This window comes from Neopelma chrysocephalum, unplaced genomic scaffold (genome assembly GCF_003984885.1).
Source record: "Neopelma chrysocephalum unplaced genomic scaffold, ASM398488v2 Primary Assembly neopelma1_211, whole genome shotgun sequence".
Classification (NCBI taxonomy): Eukaryota; Metazoa; Chordata; class Aves; order Passeriformes; family Pipridae; genus Neopelma; species Neopelma chrysocephalum.
The window spans coordinates 162534-184434 of NW_020897873.1; the positions used below are offsets into that span (position 1 = coordinate 162534).

At 40.6% G+C, this 21901-nt stretch overlaps 1 protein-coding gene across 9 annotated transcripts in view; it reads right to left on the bottom strand.

The window, feature by feature from the left end:
* Positions 1-21901, bottom strand: part of PCNT (pericentrin) — an 80763-nt gene that overhangs the window by 47503 nt on the left and 11359 nt on the right. For 5 of the 9 annotated variants that reach the window (XM_027703208.1, XM_027703207.1, XM_027703209.1 and 2 more), the window contains exons 7-23: positions 19417-21900; positions 19239-19331; positions 18845-19021; positions 17486-17741; positions 15307-15365; positions 14960-15134; positions 14224-14360; positions 13591-13702; positions 12598-12630; positions 10487-10751; positions 10136-10211; positions 9390-9606; positions 8303-8541; positions 6841-7316; positions 5032-5608; positions 4157-4390; positions 2523-2687 (exon numbers count right to left, since the gene is read on the bottom strand). In XM_027703208.1, the coding sequence (XP_027559009.1) occupies positions 2523-2687; positions 4157-4390; positions 5032-5608; positions 6841-7316; positions 8303-8541; positions 9390-9606; positions 10136-10211; positions 10487-10751; positions 12598-12630; positions 13591-13702; positions 14224-14360; positions 14960-15134; positions 15307-15365; positions 17486-17741; positions 18845-19021; positions 19239-19331; positions 19417-21900 (5775 nt within the window). The remainder of the gene's footprint in view (positions 1-2522; positions 2688-4156; positions 4391-5031; positions 5609-6840; positions 7317-8302; positions 8542-9389; positions 9607-10135; positions 10212-10486; positions 10752-12597; positions 12631-13590; positions 13703-14223; positions 14361-14959; positions 15135-15306; positions 15366-17485; positions 17742-18844; positions 19022-19238; positions 19332-19416; position 21901) is intronic. The other 4 variants (XM_027703213.1, XM_027703210.1, XM_027703204.1 and 1 more) reach the window with 2 other exon arrangements.

A 21901-nucleotide genomic window follows, 5' to 3' on the forward strand; every position in this document is an offset into this window, starting at 1 on the left:
GTCCTCTGTCCAGTTCTGGGTCCCACACTTCAAAAAAAGACATTGAGGTGCAAGTCCAGAGAAGGGCAACGGAGCTGGGGAGGGGTCTGGAGGGTAAGTCCTATGAGGAGCAGCTGAGGGAGCTGGGGGTGTTTAGGCTGGAGAAGAGGAGGCTCAGGGGAGACCTTGTCATTCTCTACAAGTACCTGAAAGGAGGCTGTAGCAAGGTGGGGGTCAGGGTCTGCTCCCAGGGAACAAGGGACAGGACAAAAAGAAAAGGCCTCAAGCTGTACCAGGGTAGGTTCAGGTTGGACATCAGGAGGAATTTCTTCACAGAAAGGGTTTTCAGGCATTGGAAGGGGCTGCCCAGGTTGGTGATGGAGTCCCCATTCTTGGAGGCGTTCAAGAACAACTGGATGTGGCACTCAGTCCTCTGAGTTGACAAGGTGGGGATCAGGCCTAGGGTAGACTCAGTTATCTTGGAGGTCTCTTCCAACCTACATGATTCTGTGAAAGCACTCTGAAGGAAGGGATTACTAGACATTGCCCACTCCTGCATCAGCAAATAAGGGAGGTGAAACAAGGTCCTGCTATCCCTTTCCAAAGAGAATCATAGAATCCTTTTGGTTGGAAAAGCACTCCAAGATCACCAAATCCAACCATTAACCCAGCACTCCCAAGCCCACCACTAAACCACATCTATAAGCACCACATTCACACTTTTTTTGAACATTTCCAGGAATGATGATCCCACACTGCCCTGGGCAGCCTGTTCCAATGCCTGACCACTCTTTCAGTGAAGAAATTTTCCCTTATATCCCATCTAATTCTCCCCTAGCGCAACTTGAGGCCATTTCCCCTGGTCCTGTCACTTGTTACCTGGGAGAAGAGGCTGATCTCCACCTCCTGTCTACACCCTCCTGTCAGGGAGTTGTAGAGAGTGAGAAGGTCCCCCCAGTCCTCCTTTTCTCCAGGTTGAACACCTCCAGCTCCATCAGCCACTCCTCAGAGGACTTGTGCTCCAGACCCTTCCCCACCTCCATTGCCCTTCTCTGAACATGCTGAAGAGGTTGAGCTAAGAGGTTAAAAGGATCAGTGGTTGTTTCTGCAACACCAGAAGCGGGGAATGATCACGGTATAAAAAAAACTCTGGCAATTTTGTCTCTGAACACCAATGCACTCCAAGGTGATAGCCAACTATTTCTTACACTGGCAAGTCAAGAAAACAGTTATTCCCCAGGGCAAGAAATAAGACTTCAGAGCAGAGCACCTGATTCTTTGCAGAAGACTGAGCCAGTCCTTGCACTGTACTTAGCAGTTAAGAAGGTAAAAAGTGAACAGACACAAAGGAGTAGAGGACTTTCCTCGACCTAGAACACTGAATTTGCAGACGGTCTCTGAAACAGCCTCCCTGTTATTCTCAGATCCAGTTAAAGTGTATCAGACCATAGAGAGGAATTCTGAATACCAGAAATCTGGCAGAGGGAAGAAAAGAAGGAAACTGGCTGGCACAAAGACAACTGCATAAATGAGCACAGGGTAGTGGGCAGGGAAGGACTTGTAAAAATATGTATCAGCACACAACGCAGCTCAGCCTGACATTGCAAATAGATCCAGCCAGTCTCTTCTGAGACAAAACACCAGTCATTAAACCCATGGAGCAGGGGGGGGAATCCATAGACAGCTGAACCAGCAGGAGAATTAGCCCTGGCAAAATTTCAACAAAAAGTGAGGTTTCTGGTGTCCCAAATGCTAATTAGGGTAGCATGAGAGAGAAAAAAGCAGAGACCACTTCTGGAGTATCTGCATAACACTCAGTCTGGTCCCAGCTCCTGTGTGCTGAAGGCTGGGGTTCAGCTGAGGACAGCAATGCCAAATATACCTGCAGCAGCTTTTCAGGATACACTTGTGTCCTCTGTTTCAAAAGAGAGCTGCACCAGACAGAGGGAAGTCAAAGAATGGTCAGGACTACACAGAGGCCAGAGGCAGGAAACATCTTGAAAATGCTTATCATGATGGAAGTTTGGAACTCAAATGATGAATCAGTGAAAGCAGAGATTAACAACAACAAATATCTCATACACAAAGAGCTCACTGTCATCACAGACTTAGTAAAAGCTCAGATAACACTGAATATGATTTTGCCAAACACACAGGAGTGCAGTAGACACGGGATGACAGGCCAAGGGCAAAGTCTCTGCAGACACCAAGAAGAAAATGTCTCAAATGACAAATTGAACATGTACACAAGGAATGTTCCTTAGAGCAAATATTTTCCACTGACTTTTTTGGTTTTGTTTGAAGGACACCATTTCATATCCAATTCAGAACCTGAAAACAACCCTGTAGTAAATACAACTGCTCACAGAATACTGCTTTATTTCCAATGCTACCTTTCTAGTTCTAACATGGTGAAGCAAGGAAGAGATCTAACTCAGATTGTCATTTGAGAGGCTGAAGAACAAAAATCTATACCAGTTGCTCTTTCTCAGCAAAACACTCTTCCAGTGCATACTCAGAAGTGCATTTTCACCAGAGCCTACCTTCAGCTGAGCAATCTGCTGTTCCAGCAGCACTTCTGACTGACACTTCAACAGCTCAATCTCCTCCTGGAACTGAAGCTGCTGCTTCAATTTTACCTCCTCAAACTGAGCCAGAAGAGCTTTCCGCACAGATTCTATTTCAGAGGCCGATGCAGAAGCATACAGCTGTAGACAAGTAAGGAATATAAAGTATTTTGGACCATAGTATTAGAATTAGGGAAAAAATTAAACCAAACCAAACCCATCAAGCTCAACCAAAAAGTCTTAAAAGTATGTTCACAAACCTCAAGGTCATACAGGGCTTCTTTCTATCACCATGCTGAGTACAGAAAAAAGAAAGCTGATAAAAATAGATAAGAAACAACCAGGCACTAGGTATCAGTATTTCCTGTATTTATGAGACTATCAGGTCAGGCTTATAAAGTATTCCTTATTCTTTCCAACAGATACTTCCCCAAGAGAAATTCAAAGAAATAAGGAGGAAAGAGGGGGAGAGAAACACAGGGAGAATATATTTTGTTAAGAAGCGATTTCTCTTGTTCAAATGGGAACAAACAGTACACAGCTATATTTAATGCAATTATCCTACGAGACACAACAGAGAAAGGTTTGAGGACCTTTTTCGTTCATTTGGGATTTTTTTCTTGTTATTCTAAGAAGAGTCACAGTAGTCATCAGAATGGTCATAAATCCTCTTTCTAGGATGAAGAGCTTAAAGACTGAGTAACCATTAGAACCTCCCAGAAAACTAACAAAATTACCTTCCTAGGCAATCTATTCTTCCAAAAGTGATTTGAGAGATATTTGGAACACTACCCAACTTCCAAATTAGTAAGTAAAAAAGCCAAAGTTAGTTGTATTTTAACTTAACATATTTTTTGTGGTTATACTACTACATGAATGTAATATATAACACAGGAAAGTGAAAAGTCTTCATCACTCATGGCTGCTTGCATGCACAGAAGTCAGACTGCATAAAAAACTGAATGAACAGAAGATCTTAATTCCATTTTGATGCTTAGAGAACTTAGTGTAATAATCAATTTTTTTAGCATTCAGTATCAAAGTAAACATCATCAAGCTTACACATAAACATTCCCAACAAGAAGAAATGGCAAAGCTTTAAGAGCAAATAGGAAGATTTCTCAACCTCACTGAGAAATCACATTTGGAAAAGTATTACCTACTATAATTTCTCTAAGAAAAGAAGAAATCAGTGTTAGAAGAAATAAATGTTAGCAACGGATTTTTACTTAAAAAGCAGTTGCTTTCCACAAATGGTTAATGACCTAAACTATTGCCTACTAGTTTTAAATCAAAATGGCAGCTGTAAAATTTTGAATTAAATATGACAGGATCTCAAAAGAAAGCAAGCCTAGACCAATCTCATAAAGAGAGTACTGCAAACATGGCCTTAAATTTTTTTTTTTAAAATCAGTCTAATACACATATGCAAATTCCCTTAAGTCCTTTCAGATAAAGCAAGGCCTAAAACTGTTAAATTTGTCTCTTCATATCTACTGGCACTATTAAAAAAACTCCAGAAGCATCTTATTTCTAAGGTTAATAAAACTGAATTTACTTTAAGATAAAGCATGAATTATTTTGGTTTTAGGTATTAGCAACATTCTGACCTCTTGCTCATGTTCATGCTGTGCTTTTAGTTTCCCCAGTTCTTCTTCCAGCTCCCTGGAGTACTCCTCCTTATGTTTCCTAATTTCTGCCTCATGAAGATCCTGAAGCTCTTGGAGGGCCTTTCTGTGCTTTTCCTCCATATGCAAGACTTCCTCACGCAACAGATCCAGAGCCAGACGTTTTTCTTCTTCCAGCAACTGCCTTTGATTTTGAAGAGCTATGTTCAAATCATCCTGTGTAAGGATTAATTAAAAAAGGGGAGGGGGGAAGAAATCATTACAAATATCTTTGCAACCTCTTCCTAAAACACATCCTGCTTCTCCTCCTGTATCAAAGCTTTTCTAAGTAAACAGGAACGATATTGCCTCGTGAATGATGAGCACACATACATATACATATTCTCTACAGCATTTAAATGGGTTTATTTTTCTTGTCTAGTAAAAGTTTTGTAAATTCCCTACTTATTAGGAAGGATCTTTAGATTCCCAGAGATGTGGCTTAACCTCCAGGATTATGTTTACCTTTTTTCTAATCATCTTCTGAAGAATTACACAACTCTGTCAGGGAGAGAAGCTCTGAACCACAAAATGGAGACTTTCGGGCCTGAATTGTGCTGAAAGATTTACCTCATTTGCACCTTTTCCACACACTGAGATAGAAAACTCATTGGAGTGAGCATTTGGGACAGGAGGCAACAGATGGGCTTAATTTTCAGCTGGAGTTTCCTATTTCAGCTCTCAATATGGCCACACACAAGTGTCAGTGCTGGCACAAAGAGGCTGCAGAAACGTACCCTGAGAACAAGGGAAAAGGTGATCCCACACAATGTACCACGAAATTTCACCTTCTATGCCAGGTTTTCTTTCTGACTCACCTTATGAGCTTCTTCTGCTTCAACAGCCATGGCTTTCAGCTTTTCCATATGAACAGTAGCTAGCTCAATTTTCAAATTATTCTGAGAAAGCTGAAGTTCTTCAGCATGCTTTAATTTCAGCATCTCAATCTCCTGGATCAGGTGTGCTTGATGCAGTTTATCCTGTTCTTGGAGCTGTTCCATGTGCTGCAGCTGTAGCTTCTCCAAAGCCTGGCTGTGTTCATCTCTTATATTCTGAATTTCAGACAGGTAGGATGACTCCAAGGAATCCAGATTTGATAAGTGCTTGGCCTCCAGCTCATCAATTTGGGCCTGATGCTTTGTCTGTAGTTCAGCAACACAACCTTCAAGTTGAATCTGCTGTTTACTTTCCAGTGTAGATTTAAGAGTCTCAATTTCAGCTTGGTGTTTTGTTTGAAAATCAGCTGTCAGAGACAAAATTTGCTGCTTATGCTTCTCCTGTAGGTGCTGACTTTGGAGTTCCAGCTCATCCACATGTTTCTTTTTCAGCTCTTGGAGAAGAATCTCTTGCTCAGTTGTGAATTTCTGAGTCATAGCTTTGTGTTCCTCCATAAACCTGTATTATTTACAAGAAAGTTAAGAAACTATTGTCAAAAAGGCACTGCTTGGGTTTTTTTAAATAATTGAACTAATAAATAAAAATCAAAGGAAAATAAATAGACCCTACCTTGCCTCCACAAGTTTTCCTTTATGCTCAAATACAGAACTAAATTCAAAGCAAGCCACAACAATGATTTAGTAGCCACATAATAAAAGGTTTCTGCAGTGTCACTTGCTAGTATCTGGTTATTACTAGAGAGACCCCTATTAACTTACTAAAACTAAAACACTGCCACATGAGAGCATCTAGGACATGGTATATACATTGCTACCTCTCAAATATGTTGCCTGCAAGTAAAGGCACTGTCATAACAAACACCCCTAAAAACTTCTGCTAAAGACAGACATAAAACCACCATGGAAGTGTTATGTGGGATACGTGGGGGCTCCTCCAAACTCATCTCTCTGAGGTCTGCTCAAAGCTTCATGCAGAAAATTAACTGTCTAAAGTGTTGCCACTTGCTGTAATCAGTAATATGGTATTTCTGGATACAGACACCCATAACTAAAGAGCAATCAATTATCTAAAAGTTAAGTTTCTGCTCTCAGTGTTTTCTTGCTGTCATTATTTCTCCAATCTTGTTCTGTGAGCATGTGTTTGGGGAGGAAAGAAGGGATATATTTGAAGCAATGCATACAGATACAAACGTGGTTGCTTGAATATTTTCTGTAATACACTTTAAAAATAGGTGCAGGAAAGGGAAGAAAACCAGTAGTTCCAGCATTCACATCTAACCAGAACTAAAGAATACCAAAGGGGGCCATATCAACCTCAGCATTCAGTAGTTAGCACAAGCTTCATTCACCACGAAAAGCTTGCTCAAATTCATTTGAATTGTTTGAAAATATTTAGAGAATTTTTTCACTCATATGTCCTGTCACACTTCCTCTCTTCAAAGCCTGGCATATGATTTTTCAGCTGTGTGTTGTACTCTTAACAGGCAGCACTTGACTACGTTTTCTCTGCTAGACTAGATGAAATGCATTTACACGAAGCAAAATTACAGAGCAAGCCATAATAGACAGCATTACTGTTCCTTGGGACAGCAAGCCTTACATATGTAAGTTAGTTAGTGCCATCAAGTGACAAACCTACATCACTAATACTCATGAAGTTTAAAGTAAGAAAAAGCAACCGTAACAATGAGTGAACCGTTAAGGGAAACTGCCCACACGCTCTGGACTCACTTGTTTTGTGCTTCCATAAGTTTCAGAGCACATTCTTCCTGCAGAGACAGCGTGGCCTTTTCCATTTCCTTTGCCATGAGGGCTTTGGCTGCCTGCAGGTCAGCCTCGTGCTGCTGCTGAGCTTTCTGCGCAGCCTGCGCGCTCGCAAGGCCGTCCTCCAGCTGCTGCAAGTTGTTTTGCTGCTCCTTTACCAGCTTCTCCAGTTCCAGAATTTTGGCAGCTTGGTGATCTCGAAGTTGATTCATTTCAGCTTCACGAAGTTCAAACTCTTTCTGCAAACTCTGCTTCTCAGAGTCCGCTCTGTTTTGCAGCTCGATGCGCAGCAGTGATAACTTCTCTTCTGCTTGGATTCTCTGGGCCTCACTTTCACATTGCCATTTCTTCTCTTTTTCTTTGTACATAGTCTCTATTCTCTGGACTTCTTCTCTGGCTTCTCTTAATTTATTCTTGTGATCCTCAGCAATTTCGTATTTTACCTGTGAACACAGTTATTAAAAAAAAAAAAAAAAAGAATAAAACACCAAAACCAAACTGAAGTGCATGAAGTGAACATTCTCAGGCATTTAAGGTCCTGGAGAGGTTCAATTCTTGTAGTGAAGTAACCCTTCCTAATAAAAGTAAGGCTGAAATGTCAATTTATGAATGGACATGCATCAAATTCAATGCATTTTTGAGAATTGGGGTAAGGAAGATTAAGAAAAAAATAAGGCAAAATTCTAAAATTAATATGGTACTCTACATTGTTTTCTCTTGAGGTCACTTATCTTCTTTTTAGAAGTTCAACTTATACAGCTATGGGCACCTTAGGTATTTATATTGGGTATGAATAAAATTCTCTTTTAAACTTCTCCTTCTACATTCCAGTGGTATTTTACATGTAGTGTCCAAGTTCATGACAAGGGCAGTTCTTGGACATAAACACAAAAGCCACATAAAAAGCACGTAGCACAAAAACAGAAGCCAAAGCTTCTGAGCAAATGATTGTTCAATGAAAGAAGGCAAAAAAAAAAAAACACAACAAAACTCTTTCTCTGGCTTTCTTCCTCATTTTTTAAGTCTGGAAAAGGATACACATACCCATCTCTTTTTAAAAAGGGAGGAAAGGAAGACTTGAGAAATAAGAGCTTAATCCATCTAATTCTCATTAGCATTCAAATACTGCAACAAATTAAGCAACTAATTAACATCAAATCTAAGTTTATCCTCAGATTGGGACCGCTGATTTAACCTGTAAGAGGGACAGTACCATGTAGGATTCTCTCAATTCTAAAGACTTTGAACAGGAAGGTTACAAGAGCTACACCAAAACAGACTTGTATTCCAACGTTTGTGTGTATCCAGGCAAGTCCATTTAAAGCTGAAGCCACTATCCCTAACCCAGGGACATTTAAAGGTAAGTGCTGCCTCTGCCTCCCTTGGCCTCCCCAACTCTACACCAAACAGTTCTGTGACACAAATTAACCTTTTCCATTTCTTCTTTCAGATGCTTCTCATTCTGCTCAGAAAGATCTTTCTGCTTTACCATCTCTTCCTTTAAGTGCTTTATTTCCTCTGAAAGCTCTGCAATACGCTGTTTCTCAGAGCTGAGGAGAGCGAGTTTGGCTTTGTGCTCCTCCTCCAGTACAGACACTCGCTCAGCCACCTCCATTTCAACCTGACACGCTGCATCATGGGCACTCTGGAGACGCAGTTTGGTGATCTCTGGAAAGGAAAAAAGAAAAAAGCAAAATAAAAACCCAAACCAAACAATGAAATGACATTCTGGAATTTATCTTATTTTAACAGATCCTGCTAATGCACAGAAATGAAGCTGTATAGCCAGGCTAACTACAGGACAACAATAATCCCATATCAGGAGGATTTTGTACTCTGTTCCATTTTATCACCGCCTTTGGAATTTATCAGTATCAACACACAGAAAAATCATAAATCCTGTGGCTGGTCCTCCCTCCTTATCTACAACAGTCACATGAATTGACTTTCTATTTGGGCAATGTAACAGCAGATTTATGGACGTTTCATCTCCTCTTTTGCACATACTACTTACATAAAGCATTTCCCCAAAAATCAGATGGGACAATCTCTAAACGCTCTAATTTAAGCAGTTTTGACATACTGTCTACTATTAAAAATACATAAAGATAACTGCAAATTAAAAAACTGTACTGATCCTTTTAGCCAACATACAGTTGGATTATAGTTATAACAATGCATGTTAATTAGCTAACTAAGTTATAGATTTTAAATCCAAGTGTTTCTGTGACAGTGCCCTTCTAGGCATCAAAAATGGAAAGCTGATCCTTTTAGCAACTGCTCCACAGTTTTAGTAGTTTTTACTATAGAATAAAAAACTTCAGGTCACCACATCTTTGGAAGTACAACTCAACATGCCCATAAGTCCTCGATGACAGGGTTTAACATCTGGTAAGTGTTCCCCACAATTAAGAATAAACTAATAAGAAATTTAAACAGATAAGTCTGTTTAAAGAAAAATATATGCCACACAAGCAGCTTACCATTTTCCTTCCCACTCTATCAGACCATCCTACCTTTAAAATGTTCTTCTGAAAGCTGGGCACGGAGCTGCTCAAGTTCTAAACTATGTTTTCTCTTCATTGCCTCAATTTCTGTCATGCATTTGTCTGACAGATCCATCTTCATTTTCATCAGGTCCTCTTTATACTGAAGTGCAAGGGAGGATCTTAAGGAATCTAATTCATGCCTGTGTTGTTCTTTAAGTTGTAGCTGCAGACAGGCAAGTTCTTCCTACAAATAAAGGGTTAGGAAGAGATCTTTAGCTTTCAAGAAACCATGAAAGAAATCTTTCAATGAGAGGAAGGAAAATTCCTTTTTGAAACTTAGTCAACTTGAAACGAGTTGAGCAAAGATGCCAAAATCTTAAATTACAACAAGATGCATGACAATAGGTGCATAAACGAAAGAGGGACTGAGCTAGCATCTTGGTTTGAAGAGAACAAACAGCAAAGAAAGGCACAGTTACTACCAGGACTACAGAGAAGAGGAACAACAATTCTGCACTTGTGTAGAAGAGCTTTGTACACGAGTTCCTTACTCGTCACAGGATAAGCCGGAAAGCACATAAAATTACAGAACACTGATCTGTTCTGCTGGGCTGAGAACTATTTTAAGTCAATAAAATATACTTGTCAAAAATAATTAAGCCTTACTAAACATCTGAAATTAATTAACTCTTTGTAAGAGCAAGTAATTAGACATCTATGTTCACACAGGTCATATAATGAACAAGAGAACTTTCAGTATATCAAAATCCTACCTGATGTTGATTTAGCTGATCAAGTGCAACCCTTCTCTCTTTGTCAGTAGTATCTTCAAGAACTGCGACAGAAGAACTGAGAAAAGGGGTTTTAAAGTTTTTAAGATTGTAAATGGAGTCATGAAAGGAGTTAATTTAACTTGATGGCTTGCAGTGTACTACTGAAAGTAGACAAAGAGCAACTACAACAACTGCTCAGGACTGGGCCCTCATCACATCCATCACTAGGTTTCTAACTACCTAATGCTCAATCTCAGAATGTTTAGATGCTAACATCCTCTTTTGTACTAAAAAAAATAAAATGGAAGCATGCTGTCATAGCATGGGATAAAAGGAAAAAGAATAGATCACCTGATGTCCCCTGCTTGATCCTGACTCATTTCCAACTCTGATAGTGAATAGTCCTTCAGTTCTTGCAGTCTCTGATGCAACAAAGTCAATTCTTCTCTGTAGTTTTCTTCAGCAACTCTTAACTTCTCCTCAAAATAAAGCCTCAGTTGTTCCAGTTGAGCTTCATGCTCACTGTTTCTTTGCTGACGCTGCTGTTCAAACTCTTGTTTTAAACGCTCTATTTCTTTTACCTGTGATGCACGAGCCAGGAGCTGCTCTTTTAGCTCTGGAATGGAGGCAAAACCAACACAAGCACTAAGAATACATATCTTTAGGCTAAGTAATTCTGTGAAGATCAGATTTAGTTGCCGAGTGTTGTGGTTTAGGAATGGTATCACCCAATTTAGTACTCCCACTAAAAAGACCACGAGCTGCTCCCCTCCCTCTCCAACAGGAGGCACAAAAGGGGTAAGATCATGGGTTGAGATCAGAACAAATTGCTGGAAACAGCAATGAGGTAAGAAAACTAACAGTAACACCAACAATATTAATAACAAAAGTGTACAAAGGAGAGGATGATTCACATGGAAAACACATTCATGGTGGACCTGGGGTGACAATTAACAAATGGTGGGTGGTTTCCCCCTTCTACCACGTCCTTCTCAGAAGCCAGAGAGTCCCTTCCTCCTGCCCACAGCAATGACCTGAGGTGGTACAGAATAACCTCACAGCCTCTAGAATAACCTCCAGGCTCTGCCCCCTCACAGCTACTGAGAAAAAATAACTCTGTCCTGGCTAGAACCAGGACGCTTAGACAGCAGCAAAAAGTTATCCCACAAGCTACATAAGTAAATGAACTTCTGAAAGACAAAACATTCCTTCCTCTGAAGACACATTCTCATTTACACTGCATTCAGAGAAACCATCCTCATGAGGAGAATCAAAATTATCAGCAGACTGTTAGTCCTCCTCGTTTCCTGCAGCTCTAGTCTAGTAACAGGCAGAGCCCTGTACTGTTGCTTAAACTTCACACCTGCTTGTTGCAGCACCCAGAAGCAGTGAATTAGTCAGTCATTTAATTTGCTCCAGACAAAACTACCCAAAAAGAACCAACTTTAGCACAAACTAAGCAGAAAAACAAAAATCACAAGAAATAAAATTAATAAAATCAATTCTGGATTACTTCATTGATGGTTTGGCTGCTCATCGTGTGCACAAACAGAAGCTGAACTCACTGAATTAAGAGGAACCATCCAACAAAACAGGAATGCAGTAGAAAGCAGCTATCAAAGGCTGTTTTAGCAAGCTGCCCTCCTTCCAGGGAGCGAGGACAATGGCCAGCACTGCAGCCTATTCAACAGCCCTCTGAGAGCTTTCTTCCCCACCTTCTGTATTAAAGCAGCAGTAACATATCAGGAAGTTAAAAGGTGGGGGGAAAAAAAGGACAAAAACCATGAGAAAGAGTTTTCCAGATAGTTCAACTTTCCAAATAACTAAAGTTAGCTGAATCCCCAAAGAATCGACTGAAGAGGGAACTGCATTTCAGGAAGAAAGAACTTGGTGAAATTCTTTGAAAAGAAAGAACTTGCTTGGAGAAAAGCAGCTGCTTATGTTACACAAGAAGAGAAAGTTCAGAAACACTGATAGAAACAGAGGATGCCATCCAGGAGCAACACTGAGTTGACTGTCACACTGTGTTTTTTTGTAGCAAGCCAGAAAATGCACACTTGGCAGGAAAAAATTCTCACAATGAACATTCAAATAGAAAGAGTAAGAGAAGAAATAAGTGTTCAAGGTCAGGTTGGACCTGAAGGTGGAATCAAGTGGCAAGAAGGGACTGGTAACACCGTCAATGAGATAGGTAAGGGAAGTCCAATCTGCCACGGGTAGGTTTTGCCTAACCAGTAAAGTCTACTGGCACAAAATTAACCCCCCAAAAAAGTGTTCAACAGCTTTGAACTGGCATGTCACTCTTACATCAAAGCAGTAATCCATGATCCAGCTGCTATGATTTGAATCCACCACCAGGAGTCCCCCATCAGTCCAAATGCATTGTCAAATGATCACTCAAGTGAAGAACAGCAGAATAAAACAAACACTAAGATCTCACACACCAAAAGAGAGATCCTCACCTGGACCACAGGCCTGCATTCTGGTCTCACCATCTTCAAGTAAGATGAAGAAACAGAAAGCGTCCAAAGAATGGGAATGTGAGTGATTAGACACATGGAAAGACATTTGAAAGGTTAAAGATTAGGGCTACAGAGAAGAAATATTCCAGCAAATACTATAAAGTGCTATGTGCTATAATTCTGTAATATCAAAATAACGTTATGAAATAGTCAAGTCTGGCTAGATAGAAATTTATTTAATGTACGACCCAAACAAACAATATCCTCACAAAACCCTAATATATTTCAAAAGCTATTTACAGTTATATTATTCAGAAAATCTGAAATAGTATTTGAAGCACATTACATGTGCCTTCTGTTTTAACTACCCCAGTAGAAGTCAAGAACCTCGTGTCACAGTCTCAACACAAGGTGAAGAGGCAGAGTCAAGGTTAACTCATGGTCTCTAGGTTTTTTATTTTTCTAAAAGTTCTTCTTTCATGTATTACATATCTCTTTGTGCACACACATCTGAGACATGTTCAACTTCATCTCAACCAAAAATGTGTCACCTCCAATCACTACACTGCAAAACTGGCTGTTTTATTTAATACACCTGGATCTTGAAACAGAAATACAAATAGGAGTATGTTATTGTACTGACCAGATCTTCTCCACTTTTTAACTACATTATACCTAATTTGACATTGCAATGAAAAATGTTTGGTTTTCCCTAAAGATTTTTATAGTGTGCAGGAAGGGAGTGGAAAGGGAAAGGAAAACCACAGGAGTAAGCTGTTCCCCACAGTCACACCCTGCTTTTTGACACTGCAGAACCTGTCATCTGGCACTGACTCACCTCTCACTCCAGAAACAGACCACTGGGGTACAACCCACTGACACCATGGCCTATCTGTGTGTTTCTGGTACATACTTAGAAGAATTTTGTGTCAATAATGTGAACTTCTGTGTGAAGAAGAGGCAAAAGCTCAAATGTGTCAGTTTTGAACATACCACTTAGCTCCTGTCGGTTCGCTCGGGTACTGTCAAGCTGAGACCAAAGCTGCCGGATTTCTTCTTGTGACTGAGCCTGGAGTTGTTCATGCTTGACCTGAAGCTGGTCCAGCTACAGAAAACATGTTAAAAAAAAAAACAACAAACCACAACTTTTTAAACAATTCTGTTCTAATTGCTTAATTTTATATGCAACAGACACTTGTGTCAGAAATAGGTGGAACCACTTAGTGACAACCAGACACTCAGCTCCTGACAGTATCACGTACTGAGTAGTACTTAACTATTACACCCACTCCTCTGAGAGGGAGGAATTTGTTCCTGATGCCATATTTATCTTCACTGGCAAAAAATAAAGCGTTAGCTAGATAAAAACACAACAAGAGAACAAGAAAATTAAGCATATAAATACAGAGGAAGAGACAGCACCTAATGGCCCAAAGGTGATTGCATTCCAAAGGTTTTGAACTCCTATGGAAACTCAGAGGATCTATCTGCTTCATGAGATGCATTTTGGTTTTTCAGTAACATCCCTAAATACAAGCAGGTCACCCAGATGATATGCATATGGTCTAGTTTTTGTTATGCAGAGAGTACTCAACCACTCTAAACAACTAAAGAAGTGTAATTTACCTCCTTCTGAAGGTTCTGTTCTTTTTCTTGGCTTTTCATCTTCATCTCTTCTAGGACATGGTTATGCTCAGCCTGCAGCTGTTCTTGTAACTTTGTAATGGCTAACTGGTGTTGCCTCTCCAGTTCTATACATTTTACTAAAATTAAAAATGAGTTCTGTTACTCCATCATCCTGGTTAATGAATAACCTGTACAGCTTTTGTGCAACAAAAACAGACATGTATGTCTCTAGCCTGCATGCTAGCTAACAGGGAATCACAGAAATACTTCAATAGCAAAGTATCTGAAGGTCAAACATTTCCATGCAATGCTTTCTAGTTCTCTGCATCCCACACTGCTGGCCAAGAGACAGCCAGCTTTTGAAACTTTAGTTCCACTGAGCTTTAACTATTCACAATCCAAACATGATTTTTCGTTAGAAGAAGCTCCTATTAATATTAATAGGAATATTGATTAATCCAGAAACTGTCAAAACTGGTTTTCAGCTGGAAGCAAAACAGCACCTCCCTTTAATATGTTTCCACCTCACATTCTGTGGAAGTCAAAATGCAACAATGTTACCTAGGTTTTAAAAAATTTTTCATTTGCAACCCATTTGCTAGACAGTCATGCCACCATCCCAGCTTTTAAGTAACAGTACACACATATATCTTGTATTTGCTTTTATACATGTTGCAAAACACTCGACTGTGCCACTGTTCAGTAAAACAACTGCTCCCCAGACCACAGTACTTACTTTTAGACTGTTCATTCTCAACAGAAAGAAGCCCCAGCTCTGCTCTGACTTTTTCTAAATCCATTTGCAGAGATTTCTGCAGTTCCATCATCTCAGTCTGATGTTTTTCACATAGCTCTTCACACATGTTTTTTAAACGTGTGTCAGACTCTAATTCCCAGTCTCTTTTGAGGATCTAAGAGAGTAAGACAACATTATTAAAGCAAACATGTTTAGTAAATTATTATTTTTTTTTCCTCCATTTATTTGCCCCTTACAATAAATGTGTAGCAGATATGGGACTTGTACCAGCTCTTGTTTTCTGAAAGGAGCTTTACTGTTTCTTGTAGGAAGAACAGAATTTGTACCTCTAATGCCTGGAGATGTGTCTCTTCCATTTCCAATTCTATTTTCTTTCTCTGGTCAACTGTGAAATAAAATACTTATTAATAAATTTACATAAAATGTTATGATTAAATGATAAGTAGAAGTATGATGAGATTACAATTTTCAACATCAAATTCAGGGACTTAGATAGGCAGGCACACAGCAGGGTAAGGTGCTGGGTTCTATCCAAACCTGCTGTTCTGTTACATCCCAGCAACTCACTTCCATTTTAGAAAAGAAGCATCTAGCAGTTACAGCTACAAAGACAACTCAGAAGGTAAAGTTCAGTTTAGTTAGCAAAGCCTGCTTAGCTCTACAGAGAACATGTTACTAAAAGAAAATAAAATCCTAAAGACAGGAATTCAGTGATGCCATTTAGCGTTTCCCTGCATGTCACTACGATCACAGAATCATTTCCAGGCACACAGCAGGAGTAGCAGGCAGCAGTAGCAGGTGGCAAACATCAAATTTCTTCTATGAATGCCTAGGAAACAAACTGCAAGACAGATGCCAATATCTGCTCAGTTCTCTCTGGCACCAATGGTTTCTTCCTCCCCAGCTCTTCCCCAGATTCATTCCAGCTTCTTGTTCAGCCCCTTTTTTGGCCTGCAGGTACCCTGTAAAGGCCTATCAGCCACCTTCCCACAGCATCAGAGCACTGTTGCCTTGGCTTATTTATAATATTCAATAATTTATAACATGCAACTGTGTTTCAAGTCCTTCTGTGGGAAACGAGAACTTTGAGACTAAGCTGGTGCCAGCTACCCAGCTAATGGTCCAGGAGAGGCAGAAATATCATGTAAGCTACAAGACACTGTCCCAGCACTCAAACAGGTTGGGTCATGTCTCATCTTTGCCTCTCTGAAGAGAAATGTCTGTCCTCTAAACCCCCAAGTAACAGTATCCACAACTTCTCACCAGGTGTCCTACATCACCTGATGCCAGATTCTTCTCAGCCTCTACACCCAAGTGGTTACATTCATATTAAGTTACAAAAGGCACATCAACAGCATTGATACTAAGAACTGCATCTAGAGCTCCTCCTGCTCCCATCAGTTCACTACATGGTGGTAACAAATGGTTTCCTACTCTTAAGTCAAAAAGAAACAGCCCTAAATGAATGTTCTCTTCCTCTTAGGGAAGGACAACTAAAGGAATGGGTCCTAAACCTTATTTCAGAGCTCAGTGGGGTGTGATCAGCGGTGCAGAGTATAGCTGGAGGCCTGCAGGTAGCGGTGATCCCCAGGGATCCACCTGGATATGATGAAAAACTTCTTTACTGTGAGGGTGACAGAGCCCTGGAACAGGCTGCCCAGACAGGTTGTGGAGTCTTCCTCTCTGGAGACACTTAAACATGGCTGGACATGATCCCGTCCAACCTGCTGTGGGTGAACCTGCTCTAGCAGGGGTTTGGACTTGATGATCTCCAGAGGGCCCTTCCAACCCCAACCAGCCTGTGATTCTGTAAAGTTCTCCAGTGAATTGCTACAAGACTCATCTTTCTCCAGAAATTCCTCAAGTTCTGCCATACAGGTCAGAAATGGTCTCCTGACATGGGAAGAGGCGAATTTCCCAAACAATGCCAAGAGCACCATCAGCAGGCCTTCAGTACTGTGAAGTGCAGCTTTCCTCATGCTGATGCCAGAATACAATCTTATATGAGACAGATCCCAAAGGACACACAGCCACAGGCTCTCACTGAGCCTTTCAGTTCCTTTCTGACTCCTTTATCCCCCTTTTGAAACCACTGAGAGGGCAAGCCAGTGTAACCACTTCCTCAGACACTGGTAGTACTGACCTGGGGGAAGAAACCCCTTATGTTTCTTCTGGGGTTAAGAGCTCTACTCTTTGCACTGATATAGTTCTTTATGAGAGCTTGGTCTAATGCCTCCTGAAAGCAACTAGTTCAGTTTAGCACTAATTTACAGATATAACAGCAAAACACCCATACAGATGAAGAAAAGCTAAACTTGGGTCTGCACAACTTTCTTTTCACATGTAAAACATGCACCCTTGCACATGGCAGTCCAACCTCTGTCTCTATTCAAGGCAACACCGGCTGTCACTCAAAGGGCAGCTCTACACCAAGCCAGGAAACTGTGCAGGAAGAAAATACCGGGCAACTTTAATCGGGGAATTAGAATTCCCCAATTTTAGTACCTAGTTCTTGCTGATGCTTTGACTCGAGGTCTTCTTTTTCCTTCAGACACTGTTCTCTGATCTCCTCCCACTCCAGCTGATGGCGGTTTTGCAGGATCGCCACCTCCTGCGCGCGTTTGTCGTTGAGCATCTCCCGCAGCTCCACGAGGGCAGTCTCCTTCTCTCTCCTCAGGTTTGCCTGCGTAAGCTCCAGCTGGGAAGTGTGCATATTGTTTAAGGTCAGGCGTAAAGCTTCCAGTTCAAGGTTGTGCAGTGTCTGTGATGGAGGAAAAGAAGGGTTTCTCCCTTCCCTCTAGGGAAATGTGCTCGCTTTTTTTGTGACCAGTTTCAGTTTCAGCTGTTAAACACAGCTGAGTTTTGCCTTTCTGTACTTGGAGAGTGTTTTCTTTGTGGCAGAGACCCTTAAAAGAACACTTAAAACAAGCTGACTTTTGTCACACACCAGCTCACCCCAACCCTTCACTGCCTATTAAAAAAATTCCTTATATTTGCTACTGGTTGTAATTTGTTAAAAAAAATTAAAATTCTGAAGTGGTATTGGAAAAGTAGAAATAAAATTCACCACACTTCACTAAAAAAAAAAAAGGGGGGAATAGCCAATGGTTAGAAATGGCAGCTAAAACAGACCAACCAAACTTCTCAATTCTTAACCTAACCAGTACACAAACAGCTTGTAATTAGACCTAACACTGGCCATACTCTTTCCATTTCCACTTTGCATTTAGTGGAGGTGTTAAAAGACCTAGTAAATATTTAGAGGAAAAAAAGTCAAGTTTTCATACTTCAGATGCAAAAAGTGCAAGTGTTAAAAAACCCAGGAAATATTTAGAGGAAAAAGTTAAGTTTTCATACTTCAGATGCAAAAAGTGCAAGTGTTAAAAAAACCAGGAAATATTTAGAGGAAAAAGTCAAGTTTTCATACTTCAGATGCAAAAAGTGCAAGTGTTAAAAAAACCAGGAAATATTTAGAGGAAAAAGTCAAGTTTTCATACTTCAGGTGCAAGAAGGCATTCCTGATTATACTAGTAGGATAGTTAAAAAGTGGGAGGGGCTTAGTGTTGTTCATAAATTCACTTGTTAAACTCACCGAGATATGAAAAATTAGCTGTTTTTCTTCCTTAAACCCATCAATTTAAGCAATTAAGTTTTCTTCAGAATTAATGTTAAAATATAACAGCAGTGAGGACCCTGGAGAACTCCTCTAGGAAACATCTAACACCACCCACCAAGAGACAACCTCTGTTTCTTCAGTTGCAGAAAGAGCACACACAATTCCCACAGAAACTAAGGATTTCTGTGCCTCCAGATCATGAACCCTCAGGTCAGTACTACAGTAATCATTGTGTTTCTTCCTTTTACCTGGGACTGGAGCTGAGCTTGCTCCTGCTCTGCTTTGTGTGTGGCTGCCATTTGCTGCTGAAGTTCATCCAACAGGTGCCTCTGCTCTTCCTTCAGTTCAACACGGAGCTTCTCCATTTCCTCTTCGTGTTTAGCAGCCAGTTCAGAGATTTCACGGTCGTGCTCTCGTTCATGTACCTGCAGAGAACAGGCAGATGAAAAGCTTTCTTCAAAGTATGGTTGTTTAGCCCCAGTTATTGAACCAGAATTCCCCCCTCCTCCCGACCCCAAATCAAAGGCACCACAGAAAAAAAAAAAATTAATACATTTTTGCAACCCCAAAATGTTTACACTGCTTAAAGGACAATGCAAAACGAGTTTATTTTTCCAAAAAAAACCCAATTACAGCATTTACCTTTTTTATTACAGCAATCTCTTCCTTTCTTTTTTCTTCCAGCTTCTCCTGTTTTTCCACTTTATCTTTTATTTCAGCATTTAACTCTTCTATCTGAAAACAGGCATACAAACATTTGCAATGGCAACCTTAAGCATTATGAAATCCCATGACTCCTGCAGTTACCAGGGTTTCCTACCTCTCTCTTGTGTGTCAAACTCACTTCAGTTAATTCAGCAAGGTGCTGAGTTGCCATTTTATCCATTTCCTCTTTGTAATGTTTCTCCACCTTGGATTGAGCCTCCTGGGCAGCTTGTGCAGCCTGAAAGGATTCCTGCAAGCGAGCCTCGAGATTCAAATGAGCCTCTTTCAAACGGGCAATTTCTTCAGTCAACTGGTTCTTTTCCTCACTGTACTCAGTACTCTTTTCCTTTATTTCAGCAGTAAGTTTATGAATTTCTTGGTTGCAAAGGTTTAACCTGTCCTCATAGCCCAGTCTTTCACACTCCTGTACTTCTTTGAGGTTTTTCATTTCAGCATTAAGCTCGTGTATGTTTTTCTCAAGGTCCTCAATGATGCCAAGATTCTCTGCTAGTGCTTTTTCTGCTTTCACCAAATCCTCCTCCACGGCAGATATTCTTTCTCCTAAGGCTGTTTTTTCCTTCAATAAAAGTGCTAAATTTTGTTCTTTATTATTGATTTCAGCTTTGAGCAACTCCTGTTCTTTTAGCAACGTCTCCTCAGACACAGTTTTCTGACCGAGCAGCTCTGCTATTCTCTGGTTTTTAGCCTTCTGAGCATCAAGTTGGCTTTGCATCTGATCCCTTTGACTTTGCAAAGCAGCCAACTGACGGCCGAAGAGAGACTGCACTTCGCTTGTCACAGAATCAGAAGCTGTTTTCTGCTCTTGAACGTCTTTCACTAATTGCTCCTGAGCTCGCAGCTGCACCATCAACATTTCTCTTTCCTCCTGGAGGTCTTTCACCATTTCTTGCCAGATAGAGGGTTTTGACACTTGTGCCAGAGACTCTACAGCACAGTGAGGCTGGCCTCCACCCTCACCCTGCTGCTTTACCAGAAACGTGAGTTTATTTTCAAGTTCTTTCTCCTTCTCCATTTTTTCCAGAAGTTCTTTTTCACAACAGATCCGTGCTGCACGTTCTTCCTCCAGTTCTGCCTGCATATGAGAGAGCTCAGACATTGCTTTTTCCCATTTTCCAACAGCTTCTTGGGTGTCCTGATAAGATATCTTCAAGGTGGACTCTGTCTGATGAAGCTGCTCAATTAGCTTCACACATCTCTCTGCTGAGCACACTGTCTCACCGTCCTTAATGTCACCACGGTCTCTTAGTTTGTTTTCCTGCAGGCGGTTATCTGGCACAAACGAAACAAATGCCTCTGCTCCCACCTCTTCAAAAGCCTCTTGAGCCAAGGCACTAGGACATGTTCCCTCATCAAGGCTAGAGTTTAATGGAGGAGATATAAAACCAGTGCTGGGTTCTAAAAGCACACTGTTGTCTAGCCCATAGGTACTGCATCTACCCTCCTCGATGGCACGGCCTTCTGAAGTGCTGGATGCGCAGGACTCATCTGGTGTTCCCGTGGAAATGAGATATTTAGCCAACATGCCTTCATCACCACTGAAGAGCCCCAGTTCTGACAAGTGTCCTTCAGACAGGTTATCTCCTTTGCTACTTCCATTATTCCCCGTGATCTCTGAATTCTTAATTTCTTCTAACTGATCCCCTGAGGAGTCACACTGGGACTCCAGTTCTTCGTGTACTGGCTCGTCTCCACCTTCTAACTGCTGTGGTTTGTCCCACATCTCCTCAAGCTCTGCTACCTGCAACTCTGACACCCCTGATAAAATTGGGTTTTCCCTCAATTTCATTAGCTTTTTATTGCAGACAATCTCTCCATCATGCTTTTGCCTTACATCTATACTTTTTTCAGCCTCATAAAGTCGCTTTTCATTTAATTCCTGGATGAAAGAATTCAGTTTCTGAATCTCTTCATTCAAGGACTGTTTTTCTTGTTTATATCGTTGGGCTTCCTTAGCCTGCTCCTCTGCATCAGAAAGTTGACACTTAAGGCCATCAATTAAATCCCTGTATTTAGTCTCAATTTCAGATTTCTCTCTCTGAAAGTCCTCCTTTTGGTTTTCAAGTCTCTTCCTCAAATTTTCGTTATTAATTTCAGACTCCTGAAGACTAATATTTAAGTCAATTATTATGCCATTCAAATTCTGAATGTGTTCTTCAGAATTCAAAGCACAGAGTTCTTTTTTTAACTGTTCAAGTTCATTCTTGTATTTTAAAATAATTTCTTCTTCATATGCCTGCTTGGCTACTGCAATCTCTCTTCTGTAGCACTTCTCCAGCTCATTCCTCAAGTTACCCAACTGTCTGCAAATATCCTTCTCATGAATGGTTTTCAGTTCTTCAATATGTTGCTGTTCTTTCACTTTGGATAAAGCTATTTCATTCTTTAACTCTGTTATTTCTGAGTCCCGGAGAGAAAGTGTTTGTTGTAGTACAGACAAGCCAAATCTTTCTGTTGCCAGCAGATCCTGAAGGCTTTTAATACGTTGCTCTTTTTCGTCTATGCTTTTGTAAAGCTCTTGCATTGTACCTTTCATATCCTCTTCCATTTGGGCAAGGAGATTTTCTTTATCTTTGGTATTC